General features: G+C 49.4%; 1 protein-coding gene across 3 annotated transcripts in view; it reads left to right on the top strand.

The window, feature by feature from the left end:
- Positions 1–14,308, top strand: part of ITSN1 (intersectin 1) — a 150,760-nt gene that overhangs the window by 87,631 nt on the left and 48,821 nt on the right. For 2 of the 3 annotated variants that reach the window (XM_069760789.1, XM_069760791.1), the window contains exons 17-23: positions 6,373–6,500; positions 8,356–8,579; positions 9,043–9,161; positions 9,666–9,904; positions 10,817–10,976; positions 11,521–11,726; positions 14,028–14,110. In XM_069760789.1, coding sequence (XP_069616890.1) covers positions 6,373–6,500; positions 8,356–8,579; positions 9,043–9,161; positions 9,666–9,904; positions 10,817–10,976; positions 11,521–11,726; positions 14,028–14,110 — 1,159 coding nt within the window. The remainder of the gene's footprint in view (positions 1–6,372; positions 6,501–8,355; positions 8,580–9,042; positions 9,162–9,665; positions 9,905–10,816; positions 10,977–11,520; positions 11,727–14,027; positions 14,111–14,308) is intronic. The other variant, XM_069760790.1, reaches the window with a different exon arrangement.

Here is a 14,308-nt window from a genome sequence, read left to right as displayed (position 1 = left end):
GTTTAGCTTAGTGTCAGTAGGAGGTGGACACTGGTCTTTCATTAGACCCATATCTACCTCAATGTGCGTCGTTTCTTTTCAGGTTTTTCTGGAGGGATACAGGGTGAACAGTCACACCTGTAGTCCCACAATGCGGACTATGAGTACGGCGTGTACTGCCACCCCGTATCCTCATAGATCCCTCAGCAGGACCAAGATCCTAGCACACAAGCGTGCTCAGAAGTCCGGTCCTGGCTCCGTCCCCCACCCACTCGCCCACCAGAGCCTGTCGGTTGGAGGAGACGAGGACGTCCATCAGCTCCTTGGACGTCTGATATTTTCCCCAGATTGAGGTTAGTAAGGACGGCGTGGGATGTTTACGTAAGTATTCCAAAGTACCTTCCTCAGTTCCAGGGCAGTCATTTGGGGGTCCCTTGGGATATTTTTCCAGGCTGCCTTGACTTGGTTTTCATCTTCTCATGGGGCGGGGGTCTTCGCCCCATTCGCGTGGCAGCCGCGCCGTTCTTGGCCTTACAGGTGGCCGCGCTTCCCCTTTTTCCCCCGGCCGCATTGTGCTCTGGCCCGGCGCGGCGGCCGTGTGGCAGCCGCTGCCTCTTTTCCCCTGCGGCCGCACTGTTTCTGCCCCGGCGCGGCGGCCTTATTGGTAGCTGCGCCGATTCCCTCTTATAGCCGCACTATTCTGCTCGCTGGCATCCGCGCCGCTTTCTCCTACGGCTGTACCGTTTCTTCTGGCGCGGCAGCATTGCTGGCACCACGCCGCTTCCTCCTCCGGCCACACTGTGCCCTTTTGCCTCGGCGCGGCGGCCTTGCGGCAACCGCGCCGCTTTTTACCCGCCGCCGCGGCCCTTCCTGGCGGCCACCGGCCTCAAATTTAGGCCCCGGCTTCTTCCGGGGCCTACTTCCGGCTTCCTCCTCCGGCCACACTGTGCCCTTTTGCCGCGGCAGCCTTGCTGGCAACCGCGCCGCTTTTCCCGGCGTCTGCACGGTTCTCGCCGCCGCGGCCCTTCCTGGCGGCCACCGGCCTCAAATTTAGGCCCCGGCTTCTACCGGGGCCTACTTCCGGCGCCGCGTCTCCTCCCACTTCCTTTCTCTCAGGCGGGCTTTTCTCCCGCCCGAATATCATGGCAAGCTCCGCCCACCGCCGCCATCTTAGTGCTCCTGGCCTGGCGGTTAAGCCCGCCCACCACTCCCAGGCAGCCACAAATACTTATTTCTGCGCCAGGAACGTTTTTCTTCGCCCATCTTAAGAGCGCAAATTTCTGGCGTCCTCACATCTCCCCACTGGCCATGCAGCAAGCTACATCGGACAAGAGAGTGCATCAGATGTGTCTGCCTGTTCTCCTAGGGGCTATCGTTCCTGAGGAGTATCTTCCAAGCCGTGCAGCCTTCCATCCGGAAACCGCAGCGTCTGCCGTGAGTATTTCTGCACCGCAGTTTGACCTCAATCCCCCCCCCCCCCCCCCCCATCCCGTCCCCTTACTCTCCAGACATTTCCCTCAGGGGCCCCTTCGGGCTAATTTTAAAGGTGGTCTCTCCCGGCCTCCTACTTTTTCCTGTGCCTTACTGAAACACTTTCAGGGTTCGTCTTGTAACCCCAAGCTTCCCTCAGGCAGGCCCGCGGCAACCCACATTATGTTCACCGCCTAAGACCCCCCTGCTGCTCCTCCTCAGAGCGAAGTCCCCTCCCCAGGCTGGGCCCTCCCCTCTGTCTCTATCAGTAGCGGATCTCACACGGGTGTCCCAGACCCTTGTGTCCGTGCTCGATCAGTTGCCCCTGCAGACTTCCGTAGTAGCCAGCGGGTCGCTAGAAGCTCCGTCCGAGTCTTCCATGCAGGCCGCGAAAGATCCAGACGGGAACGCCGGTCTGAGTTCTCTTCTCGGTCCATCTCGCCCCACGGTCCTTCTCTGTGGTCGACTTCCCCCTGATCCCCTCCCCGGAGTCAGGCGAGGCCTCGGAGGGTATTTTGGGGCCGGAGTCGAACCATATCTTAACATGAGGGATATGGTTCAAAGCTTCATTGGAGCGTCCAATCTGACCTGTGGCATCAAAGATCCCTCTACGGAACCTGCAGATCGGGCGGTTTTGTTTAGACGGTCTAAACTACCTCCCAAGGGATTCGCTCCTCATCCTGACTCGAGGAGCTTCTGGCCAGAGAAAGAGAGAATTCGACCAGACGTTCTCAAAGAGGCAAGCGCCTTGGAGTCTCATATTTCCTACCTCCGGATCTCATCGCCAACCGGAACGAGAGGCGCTAGAGAATGACCTATACCTCCGTGGATCCGCCGACTGCTAGACTTACCACCAACACAGCCCTCACGCTGTCCGGTGGGGCGAATCTGACAGATTCCATCGATAAGATCATGGAATCCTTCGCGAATTCGGTTTTCGAAGCTGCCGCATCATCCCTATGCCCGGCTTTCCCTTCCATTTGGGTTTCCAAGTCTGTATCCGAAGGAGCTAAACAACTCCATTGGGGCATTCAAGCCGGAGCTCAACCAGACTGGCTGGCGAAAGTTGCCACCCAGATTACTCGCTCTGTTTGGCTCAAGGGTCATCAAGAAGTCCCTTACGAGCCTGCCTTTTTCAAGGATCACGTCTTTTCGGTTCCAAGCTGGACTAAATTATCAAGGACGCCACTGGTGGCACCAGTTCTCTTCTTAGGCGGCAACTTCGGTCCTTTCGGCCCTCTTTTTCGTCGTTCCACGGCATCCGATCCCTTTTTCGCATCAGCATTGGCCACAGGCACGTTAAGAGAAGAAGGTATTCTTCGACTCGCTCCTTCCTGGCGTTCCCGCTACTCCTAAGGTGGATTCTCCAGGTCCAGGACTGGAATTCCACCTAGGCAGGACCCACAACTAGGCCCCAGCCCGTTTCCTAGGCTGGGCAGCCGTCTCCTGTTCCCCAGGGACGTCTTTGTTCTCCTCAACAGAGGACGCATGGGCCCGGGAACTTGTATCCGCTGGAGACAAAATAGATTAATTTCACGGTCCTGGGATCGTTTTCTCTAATCCCAACCTCCAAGAGACCCCGTTCTAGTCCTGGGTTTCTTTACGGCCATTGTTTCCCTCCATAAATCTGGGGTAACATTCCCGTCCCTGAACAGTAACGGTTCAACGGTTCACATGCTTCTCTTCGAACCTATTTGTACTGAAAGAGGACGACAAGGTTCGTCCCAGTCCGGATCTCAAATTGCTGAACAGGAAGTTTCGTCTGAGACACTTCAGGATGATATTCCCTCGATCAGTAATCGCTTCCATGGAGGCTCAGGAATTTCGGTTTCAGGCTCTCGAAAGTCTATCCATCTTTCCCGACACTCTAGCCGTTGCGGGTGGCTCGTCAACAGGAAATACTTCCGTCTTGTTGCTCCAGGGTTCTCGGCTCCCCTCCTTTCTGATGGACCATAAAGGTCCTAAGGAGGTTGGTTGCAACATCGGTAGCAATTTTTCCCTTCGCCGTTTTCATTCAAGACTTCTTCAGCAGACTATTCTATCACAGGGGGACAGGTCTGTCTTCTCCCTGCATCGTCCGATCCGTCTTTCTACCGGGATCAAACGTTTCCTCCACTGGTGGCCGAAGTCTCTGCTCTTATCCCCGAGCAGATCCTTCACAGCATATCCTTCCTTCCAGTTTCCTGGCAGGTGGTGACGATGGTCGCCAGCCTTCTCGGCGGAGGCGTGGGGCTTTGTCACCTGTTCTTTTCATGGTTGTTGGTCGACACAGGAGTCCTCTCTGCCGATCAATGTCCTCGAGTTCCGGATCTTCTTTCTGTCTTTCCTTCACTGGGTAAGGATTCTCAGCAGCCTGCCAATTCGAATCCAGACAGACAATGACACAGCAGTGGCATATGTCAACCACCAGGGGTGGACTCGGAGTTCTCTGGCCTTGGCCGAGATTCCAGGATGCTCTTTTGGACAGAGGCAACGGTCCTGGTGAGATCTGCAGTGCATGTCCCCGGCGTGGACATTTAGGCCGCCGTCTTCCTTGGCCGCGAGGGCCTCGCGGCAGGGGAATGGTCCTTACTTCAGGAAGTCTCTTATCGGATTGCTCTTCGATGGGGGACTCCAGAGGTGGACCTCACGGAGTCCCGATTGATCAGGAAGGTCCCTCGGGTCGTCCCAAGGTCCCGCGATTCTCTCGCAGTGGTGTTGGCTTTCTGGCCATTCCTTGGTCGCAGTTCCTGCTCCCCTATCGGTTTCCACCCCTTCCCTTGCTTTCCAAGCTGTCCAAAAAGATCATGGCGGGATGGGTGCCGGTCATTCTGATCGTCCCGGATTGGCCCAGGGGGTCTTAGTTTGCAGACATCGACAATCTTCTCGCGGACACCCCTGGTGCCTTCCAAACAGACCCGATCTGCTGTCTCGGGGTCCGATCTGCCACCCGAATTATCGGTCGCTTAGTTTATCGGCGTGGCTGTGGACTACAGTTTTAAGACCGTCCGGCCTTTCGGCCCGGATGAGTCACACTATAATCCAGGCTAGGAAGCCTTCGTCGTCTTCCAGGATCTACCGTACTATCGTACCTGGAAGGCTTACTTTCGTTGATGCGAGTCCAACCGCTTTTCACCTATGTCCTTTTTCCCTGCCTTCCATTTGCTTTTTCTTCAGGCAGGACTGGATTCTGGCTTCGCTCTGTTCCCTAAAGGGCCAGGTTTCCTGCGCTCTTCTTCCCTTTAAGAAGACTTTATCTTCTCAGCCACAGGTTAAGACCTTCCTTCAAGGAGTAGCCCACGTTGTCCCTCCGTACAGGGCCTCTGTGGATTCATGGGATTTAAAGGTTGTGTTGGTTGTTCTTAGGGGTTCCCCCCTTTGAGCCTCTTAGGGAGTTTTCCCTGTCAGTTCTATCTCGGAAGGTGGTTTTTCTCAGGTCCATCTCTTCGATCCGCCGCGTTTTTGAGTTGGCGGCCATTTCCTGCCGACCTCCTTTCTTGATTTTCCACCAGGACAAGGCGGTCCCAGGCCTCTGCCTTCCTTCCTTTCTCGAGGTGGTTTTCATCTTTCCGCCTCAACGAGGACTTCGTTCTACCTTCCTTTTGTCCAGCTCCGACTCATCCTCTGGAGCGATCGTTGTACAGGCTGGACCTCGTCAGGGCAGTGAGGATCTCCCTGGCTAGCACGGCCGCTTTCCGAAAGATGGATTCTCTTTTCGCCATCCCTGATGGCGTGCGTAGAGGCCTGCCGGCTTTCAAGGCGACTATTGCTCGCTCGATCAGACCGGCAATTTTGGAAGCTTACCGGGTCAAGAACAGAGGGCCCCCTCCTGAGATGAAGGCTCACTCTACCCGGGCAGTCTGCGCTTCCAGTGCGGTATGTCACAGGGCTTTCGCTGACGGCTTTGCAAAGCGGCAACCTGGTCTTCCATCCACACGTTTTGCCGAACTACGGCGGACTCCAGCCTGGGCAGAAGGATCCTGCAGGCGGCAGTGGTGAGTCCTCGGACCTGATGGAAGTCTGTTTTTCCCACCCCAGGGACTGCTTTGGGACGTCCCATGGTTCCTGTGTCCCCCAATGAAAGGCGATAGAGAAAACAGGATTTTTGGTTGCTTACCGTAAAATCTGTTTCTCGGAGCCTTCATTGGGGGACACAGCACCCTCCCAAGTTGAACAGCTCTGTTTACGTTTGAGTTCTTTGAACACTCTTTGAGTGTTTGAATCTGTTAATCTGTGAAGCGCCGTGGAATTTGTTGGCGCTATGTAGATAAAGTTTATTATATTATTATTCTTTCTCTTTTACACGTTGCTTCTCCTACTGCTTTCTCACTAACTGAATATCCTACTTCCTGTCGGTAGGGTGTACACTGCAGAGGAGGAGCTAACTTTTTTTATTTGCATAGTGTCAGCCTCCTAGTGGCAGCAGCATACACCCATGGTTCCTGTGTCCCCCAATGAAGGCTCCGAGAAACAGATTTTACGGTAAGCAACCAAAAATCCTGTTTTTCACCCTGACCTGCACGGTGTGACATATTTAGGCAAAAGGTAACATGTAGTGGTTTAGGCTGTTTGCTTTATATATCATTTTATTTGCTTTTTTTATAGGTTCCACATCTCACCGGGCTTCTGTTCACTTGTGGTCTCTTTTAGGGCATGTGTTGTTAAAGATTTAGTCTTTTGGGTTTAGGGATTTCACGATAAGACTTTGTTCACACAGCTTTTTTTTTTTTTTAACAACTTTTCAAAGCAGACTCGTCCCAAAATCGCCTGAATTAAACTCTATAAACTTGGTTGTGTGATTTATCTACAACTACACAGCTTTAAGATATTATCTTTGTTAGAATCTGTTCTGTCGGTCGCTCGCTGACTGTTAGTTTGTGACCAGTAACTCTTTCTTTTACACAAACATTCAGTCTTGAGTAACAAAGTATCTGCCTCTTTCAGGAGCTGCGAGAGATGCACAACAAACAGCAGCTGGAAAAGCAGAAGGATATTGAGGCTGAGATGATGAGGCTGAAGGAGCAGGAGCGGAAGGTGTATGAGCTGGAGAAGCAAAAGGAGGAGGCTCTCAGGTAAGAAGTCTCTGATGGAGAGAGATATGTCATTGTAGTTGTATACGGCAGTCACTGTGTACATACATTACATTACTGATCCTGAGTTACATCCTGTATTATACCCCAGAGCTGCACTCACTATTCTGCTGGTACAGTTACTGTGTACATACATTACATTACTGATCCTGAGTTACATCCTGTATTATACCCCAGAGCTGCATTAACTATTCTGCTGGTGCAGTCACTGTGCACATACATTACATTACTGATCCTGAGTTACATCCTGTATTATACCCCAGAGCTGCACTCGCTATTCTGCTGGTGCAGTCACTGTGCACATACATTACATTACTGATCCTGAGTTACATCCTGTATTATACTCCAGAGCTGCACTCACTATTCTGCTGGTGCAGTCACTGTGTACATACATTACTGATCCTGAGTTACATCCTGTATTATACTCCAGAGCTGCACTCACTATTCTGCTGGTGCAGTCACTGTGCACATACATTACAATACTGATCCTGAGTTACATCCTGCATTATACCCCAGAGCTGCACTCACTATTCTGCTGGTGCAGTCACTGTGTACATACATTACATTACTGATCCTGAGTTACATCCTGTATTATACCCCAGAGCTGCACTCACTATTCTGCTGGTGCAGTCACTGTGTATATACATTACATTACTGATCCTGAGTTACATCCTGTATTATACTCCAGAGCTGCACTCACTATTCTGCTGGTGCAGTCACTGTGTACATACATTACATTACTGATCCTGAGTTACATCCTGTATTATACCCCAGAGCTGCACTCACTATTCTGCTGGTACAGTCACTGTGTATATACATTACATTACTGATCCTGAGTTACATCCTGTATTATACCTCCTATGCATTTGTTACTCAGGGTCATAAATGAAAGGAATAGTGACAGTGCAGAGCAAGTCATGCCAGACAGCGAACCAGAGCAGCCGTGTAAAGCATCCAAGACAAGTGTACAGAGAGGCTTTAGCTTAACCTACCTGAGAAGCTTGCTCTCCTGTTTTTGGCGGTACATGTGTTGTCAGTGAAAGTGCAGAGGTTTCTCCAGGCTATGTTAATATGTCTGTTTAAATTGAAGGCTAACCACTCCCACTGTTGTGAAACTACAACTCGAAGCATGCTCTGACAGTGGATGCCAGGAGACCACTGTCCGCTCTGTAGTCCTTTCATTTTCAGGGTTGGAAGGAGTCCCAAAGCTTGGACCCCTGCTTGCTTTATCATAGTAAAAATGTGTATCCTACAAGATAGGAATGCGGTGAAATTCTACACAGCATCCGATTGGTTAATAAAGCTCTGTACTCAGATGTGGTCCATAGAATGCAATGGGAGTAGTGAGTCACCCAATTTTTCTCCAATTTTGTAAGAGAATCGTGAACATGACAAAATTGATTCATTAACTAATTCCAACAGACAGTTAAATGGTGAAATGCAAATGCAGACTATTATATATCTGCTTTTTAATAGGATGACTGAGCTTTAGGTAGCCCATCTCAAAGAGGACACTGCTGTTTCTAAAGGGTTAATCTGTAAGAGGAGGACATGGCTGCTTGTAAAGGATTCTTCCAAGTTGGTCACTATTGGTTATACACACACATGTTGGACACTTCTGCCCCTTTCTTAAAGGGCTAAAAAGGTGTACCTTCCCTTTATCATGTTGGGTCTCTATAAGCAATCCAAGGGGGGGAGGGGTGTCTAGCAGCTACTTATCTTCCTCTTTTCTATTGGGTGTAAAAATGGGAATCTTATTAGCAATTAATGGGTTAGATGAGTGACTGTTAACTTTTACTGGCTTATCCATTGCTTCTGCTCTTTCTCCGTTCTTTAGGAAGGCCCAAGAGCATGAGCAACAATGGCAGGACCGTGTGAAGCAAGAAGAGGAGCCCCCGCGACACAAAGCCCTGCAAGACGAGGAGAAGCTGAAGAGAGAGGAATCTTTAAAGAGGATGGAGGAGGCGAGAAGGTTGGAAATTCAGGAAAAATCCAGCAAACTTTTCCAGCAGCCGCCCGAACCAATGAAGCCTGGAGGACAAGTCCCCTGGACAGGTACAGGTGTGTGCGGTGGGCTTGGTGTGCGTGCGGTGGGCTTTGTGGACTGTACGTGCGGTTGGCTTGACGTGTGTGTAGCTGCTTTGCTGCTTGCTCTGTGTGAAAGGTCAGTGTCATCATCTTTTTTTGAAACATAAATTTTATTTTTTTACAAATTGTGTCGACCATTACGTCTTATTGACATTAAATTCTTAATAATTAACACAATGTTATGGGGATTAGGGAAGGGAAGAAGATAGGGGAAATGGTGACATTACAATAACTATCCAATCACATTCTCTATGTGCGAATCTGCAAAGTTATTTAATAACGGTATTTACAGTGTCATCATCTTATAGAAATATGCGTCTTCATGGTTACAGCCTAGCCATTTGTGTATTTTGATCCTGCGCTCGATCTACATAAAACGGGAAAAGGGGCATTCATGGTATTTTTTTTTTTTGTTTCCACCCATCTTTTTCTTTAGAGAAAGCGCCACTAACTATCTCCCAAGGGGATGTGAAGGTCGTGTATTACCGAGCATTGTATCCTTTTGATGCAAGAAGTCATGATGAAATCGCCATCCATCCCGGGGATATTATCATGGTAAGTAGTTGAGGGACTTAACTATTCTCAGGACACCTGTCATTTGGTAACGTCAGTAATCAGTGGCCCTGAGTACGCCTCTTACCTGACATCAACCCCTGCTCCTTTTTTCGATTAGTCATCCTGGCATGACAACGCCATCGCAGCGTATAGTATGTGATGTTGCATCAGGTTCACCTAATCAAAAGAAGATAAACAGATGCCGTCAGGACGATTTTCAGATCCTCAGATCACTGGCTGATGGACGGAGTCCTCCGAATCGTTTCACACCGGCTCTAGTGACTTGCGCTGCATAACTGATAAAGTCACTAGTGTTGTTTCCACTGTTCTTTTCACCTCTATGAAATATCACCTAAATATTAGTAATTTAGTCCATTCCGTGGCTATACCCCCTTCAGTGGTGTGAGCAATAAAACCAGTTTGGGGGGACAGGACTGTGAGCTTGTTCCATGAGGACTGTTTAGTGTTTGCACACCAGGTGAATGTCCATTTCTGTTCCTCCAGGTTGATGAGAGCCAGACTGGGGAACCAGGATGGCTTGGTGGAGAGCTGAAAGGGAAAACGGGCTGGTTTCCTGCCAACTACGCTGAAAGACTTCCTGAAAGCGAGTTCCCAAGTACAGCAAAACAAGTCACAGACACTACAGCCAAAACCACTGTCCACCTGACAGCGTCCACTGTCACGTCAGTAGCTTTCACCGATTCGTCTACAAATGCCAACAACTGGGCAGACTTCAGCTCCACGTAAGAGTGCCAATGGCGGATCACTTTATTTCATGCCTCAGAGTGTGTGTGTGTGTATATGTGTGTGTATATATATAATATTATAATTTTTTTTTTTTTTTTTTAAGCATATGATATGAGATTTGTTGTGTTGCATCATGTGAGTGTAGATTGTGTCCAACTGCCTTTCCCATCAAACATGACAGTAGCATGAGAGAAGGTCCAACTCCCAGGACAGGAAGCTTGCAGATACAAAAAGGTGGGACTTCTCACCAGTCCTCAATGGTTTCGTGTCCTGGGACACAAACTTGTGGATTCACTGGGGTGAGTGACAGGAACCTCCTTTTTATTTGTCCCCTCCCCCCAATCTGGGGTTTCCAGATGCCCACCATCATTCGGCCTTCACCGATCTTACCATGCCGGGCTCCTTTGGTCTCAGCCCACTCTCCTAAGCTCTCCGTCTGAGCTCCCTGCGGTGCCTCTCGGATTATGATGCTGTACAACTCTAGGGATAGGCTCCAATCAAATACATAGTCTGATGTGCTTAATAGTCTGTTGCTGGGATCTGAGAGCCGGCACATGAGATACACGGGCTGAAAATCGCTCGGGGATGCGGCCGAAAGTGGGGCCATGGTTCCAGTAGCATGATCTCGAAGTTGGCAGCTACAGATCAGCTGTTCTCCGTGCCGGCAGAGGATGGATAGTAACAGTTGGGGACCTGAACAGCACAGCTCCTTCAGCTGTGTAGTGGCCGCTGCTGAGTACTGTCGGGAACGAGCAGAGCGTTCACAGCCCCATAGTGACTCACTGGAGCAGCGGGACTGAAGGGCCCCATTCTGCCGATTGTTTCCAACCCTCTCATTGTGCTGTCATCGCATTTATAAAAATGCAGATCTCTGATTGCTGTAATTATCTTTTTCATGTGTTCATCAGGTGGCCAACTAATAATAATGAGAAAGCAGAGACCGATAACTGGGACACATGGGCAACTCAACCCTCGCTAACAGTACCGAGTGCTGGCCAGATCCGACAGCGCTCAGCTTTTACCCCCGCTACAGTCACAGGTTCTTCTCCGTCCCCGGTTCTAGGCCAGGTAGGTTGGAGCTCATATTTAAACATCCTTTAAATCTCTTTTGTCTGGAAAGTAGTTGTCCAGGACTTCTATACTGGTGACCCATACTTAGAGGCCATAGGTATGGTATCCTGATTGTAAATTGGGTAACACACCGGAACCTCCACCGGTCACATGTTGGCTCCAGATATCACTGTACAGAACAGAATAGCAAAGAGCACATAGCTAATATCTGATCTTCCCATGATGGTGTTTTCTCCTGCAGCAGCCATTGCAGGGGTAATTGAGCCTTATATACTGCTATGTAATACATGTAAGTACTTATTAACCTTTTCTGAGTAGAACTGCCCCCCCATCCACATAATGTCCTTGTATTTGAACTTTACAATAGTGCAAAAAAAAAAAAAACAATCTAGGACAACCAGCCCGATTATGGCTCTTGTAGGATTTCCAGCAGATGTTGGATTACTTCTGCCTATAATATGACTCTCATGATGCTACCTTCCCATTTGTCCATTCCTTTTATGCCGGCATTTTTTTTTTTTGTGCTATATTTTTCTTAAAGGGTGAAAAAGTAGAAGGACTTCAAGCACAGGCTTTATATCCCTGGAGGGCCAAGAAGGACAACCACCTAAACTTCAACAAGAACGACACCATCACTGTTCTGGAGCAGCAGGACATGTGGTGGTTCGGTGAAGTTCAAGGACATAAGGGCTGGTTCCCCAAATCATATGTGAAGCTCATCTCCGGGCCCCTCAGGAAGTCTACAAGGTTTGTACCTAGGATTTTTTATTTTTACTTCATAACGTTCAAACCATGTAGAGCAAAGTGTCAGTATCTACAATGAGCATGACATGGGGGTAAAATGGGAAAAAGCTTGCACTTTCAATGAATGTGAAATAAATGAGAAGGAAACCTCCATCTAACTGCTGTATTCCCATTGTAGGGATTCACGTGTTGGTATTAGCTATTAAAGGGAACCTGTCACCCCGAAAATCGCGGGTGAGGTAAGCCCACCGGCATCAGGGGCTTATCTGCAGCATTCTGTAATGCTGTAGATAAGCCCCCGATATTACCTGAAAAAGGAGAAAAAGACGTTAGATTATACTCACCCAGGGGCGGTCCCGCTGCTGGTCAGGTCGGATGGGCGTCTCCGGTCCGCTGCGGCGCCTCCCATCTTCATTACAAGACGTCCTCTTCTGATCTTCAGCCACGGCTCCGGGTCAGAGGCCCGGCGCCTGCGCACTGCAGTACTTTGTCTGCCCTCAACAGGGCAGAGAAAGTACGCCTGCGCCGGAGCCGTGGCTGAAGATCAGAAGAGGACGTCTTGTAATGAAGATGGGAGGCGCGGCAGCGGACCGGAGACGCCCGTTTGACCTGACCAGCAGCGGGACCGCCCCTGGGTGAGTATAATATAACGTCTTTTTCTCCTTTTTCAGGTAATATCGGGGGCTTTTCTACAGCATTACAGAATGCTGTAGATAAGCTCCTGATGCCGGTGGGCTTACCTCACCCGCGATTTTCGGGGTGACAGGTTCCCTTTAAGGCTGTGTGCACACGATGCGGATTTGCTGCGGATCCGCAGCGGATTTTTCCGCGCAGAAACACTGCAGATCCACACTGTGATGTACAGTACGATATTGTTCAATGGGAAAAAAAAAGCTGTGCAGATGGTGCGGAAAAATCAGTGCGAAATTGCTGCGGATTTAAAAGAAGTGCATGTTACTACTTTTGTGCGGATCTGCAGCGTTTCTGCACCCCTCCATGATAGAAATCTGCAGTGGCAAAAACTGCAGAAAATCCGCATCAATTCCGCAGCAAATCCGCATAAAAAGCGCGGCAAATCCGCAGCTGCGGATTCTGCCAGGAGATGCGGAATTTGTGCAGAAAATTCTGCACCACATTTCCTACGTGTACATAGTCTAAGCCTTAGGTAGCGTTCACACAGGCAATGCAGTTTTGGTCCAAAAACGTGCAGTTTTTACTGCTTTCCACAGCACCAAAACAAACTCCTAAATGACTAGCCTAATCCAGACGCTACCTACACCGAACAGACCTTGGCTACTCAGAGTTGCTCTAGCCCCAGCTCGGGCAAACAAAACTATTGTCCACAGCAAACCAGCGATACTTGCGGTTCTCTGCACACAGCCTGTGCATTTCATCATGAACACAGATGTCAGTGCGGGCTCACCCGAACAGATTACAGTCCTTTATCCCGGAGCAGACTTCCTACACAGAAGAGGCATGATTCCACCAGTCTCGGTATTCCCTTCAGCCCGAACTCCAGCGCCAAACAGAAATATTTAACTTCGGGCACAGTTCACACTGAACAGGCTGCAGCTTCTACACAGTTCTCTGCAGGTCTCACAAACAGACTGCTCAGCTCAGTCTCCATTCAGAGAGAGACCCCGGCATATGTCTCAGCTACAGCTCACGTTTTGGCTGGTCACTCGCCAGTAGCACACTCCGCTCTGCTCATCATCCAGCAGACTGACACTCTATAAATCTGGTTCTTGGCAAAACCCTACAGGTGCATCTAATAAAGTCGTGTAGAGCTGGAATTTAACTCCGTCCTTCCTAGCTACGCTACACTGTCATATAGTGTTATTCTCTGTGGGTGTTTGCCTCCTTTGGGGCCATAGTCTGGTCAAATCAACAATGAAGAAGCTGTGACATAGACATTTATTTGGCACCTTTTAATTCATTTATTCCAATGTTTTGTAAGGGTGACAGCCAGATGCCCACAGATCTGGTAGTGATAGCTTTGTCCTCTTGGTATCACAAATATTGGTGAGAAAGTTCATATAAAGCGAACCTAATGGATGATACATGCTGCCTGATCGTTTGACCCTGAAACGCTGCGATATTTCAGAGAAGGACACACTCCTGAACGGCTCCGTCAGTGTTGGAGTCAAACATGGCCGAAATCCTGCAGCCAGTGTCCGTGGGTCGGGCAGCATGTGTCCGCCGTAAGGTTTCTTTTTTCAAAGCCCAGCTATTTTCTTGGGTTTTTTTTTTGCCTTTTTATTTTATCCCCTGTAACTTGGTGTTTTGTTTTTTTTTGCACCACAGCATTGATTCAACGTCTTCAGAAAGTCCTGCCAGTCTAAAGAGAGTCTCGTCACCAGCATTCAAGCCTGCCGTCCAAGGAGAAGGTGAGGCCGGCCGCATCCTCCTCTTACATTCTGTGGCTTTTTTTAATTATTCACGTCATGGACATGTTGCGCCATAGATGTAAGCTAACGAGAAAAAGTAACTGCCTTGTAGAGAGGAATATTTCACTTGCTGATGAGTCTTATGGTTGGAAATTGATTGGGCATGTTATAAAATTCAGCCTTATGACCCCTTAGTAT

Source organism: Ranitomeya imitator, chromosome 3, assembly GCF_032444005.1.
Source record: "Ranitomeya imitator isolate aRanImi1 chromosome 3, aRanImi1.pri, whole genome shotgun sequence".
Lineage (NCBI taxonomy): Eukaryota > Metazoa > Chordata > Amphibia > Anura > Dendrobatidae > Ranitomeya > Ranitomeya imitator.
Note: the sequence above shows the minus strand (reverse complement) of the source record. Positions and strands in the feature narration are given on the sequence as shown.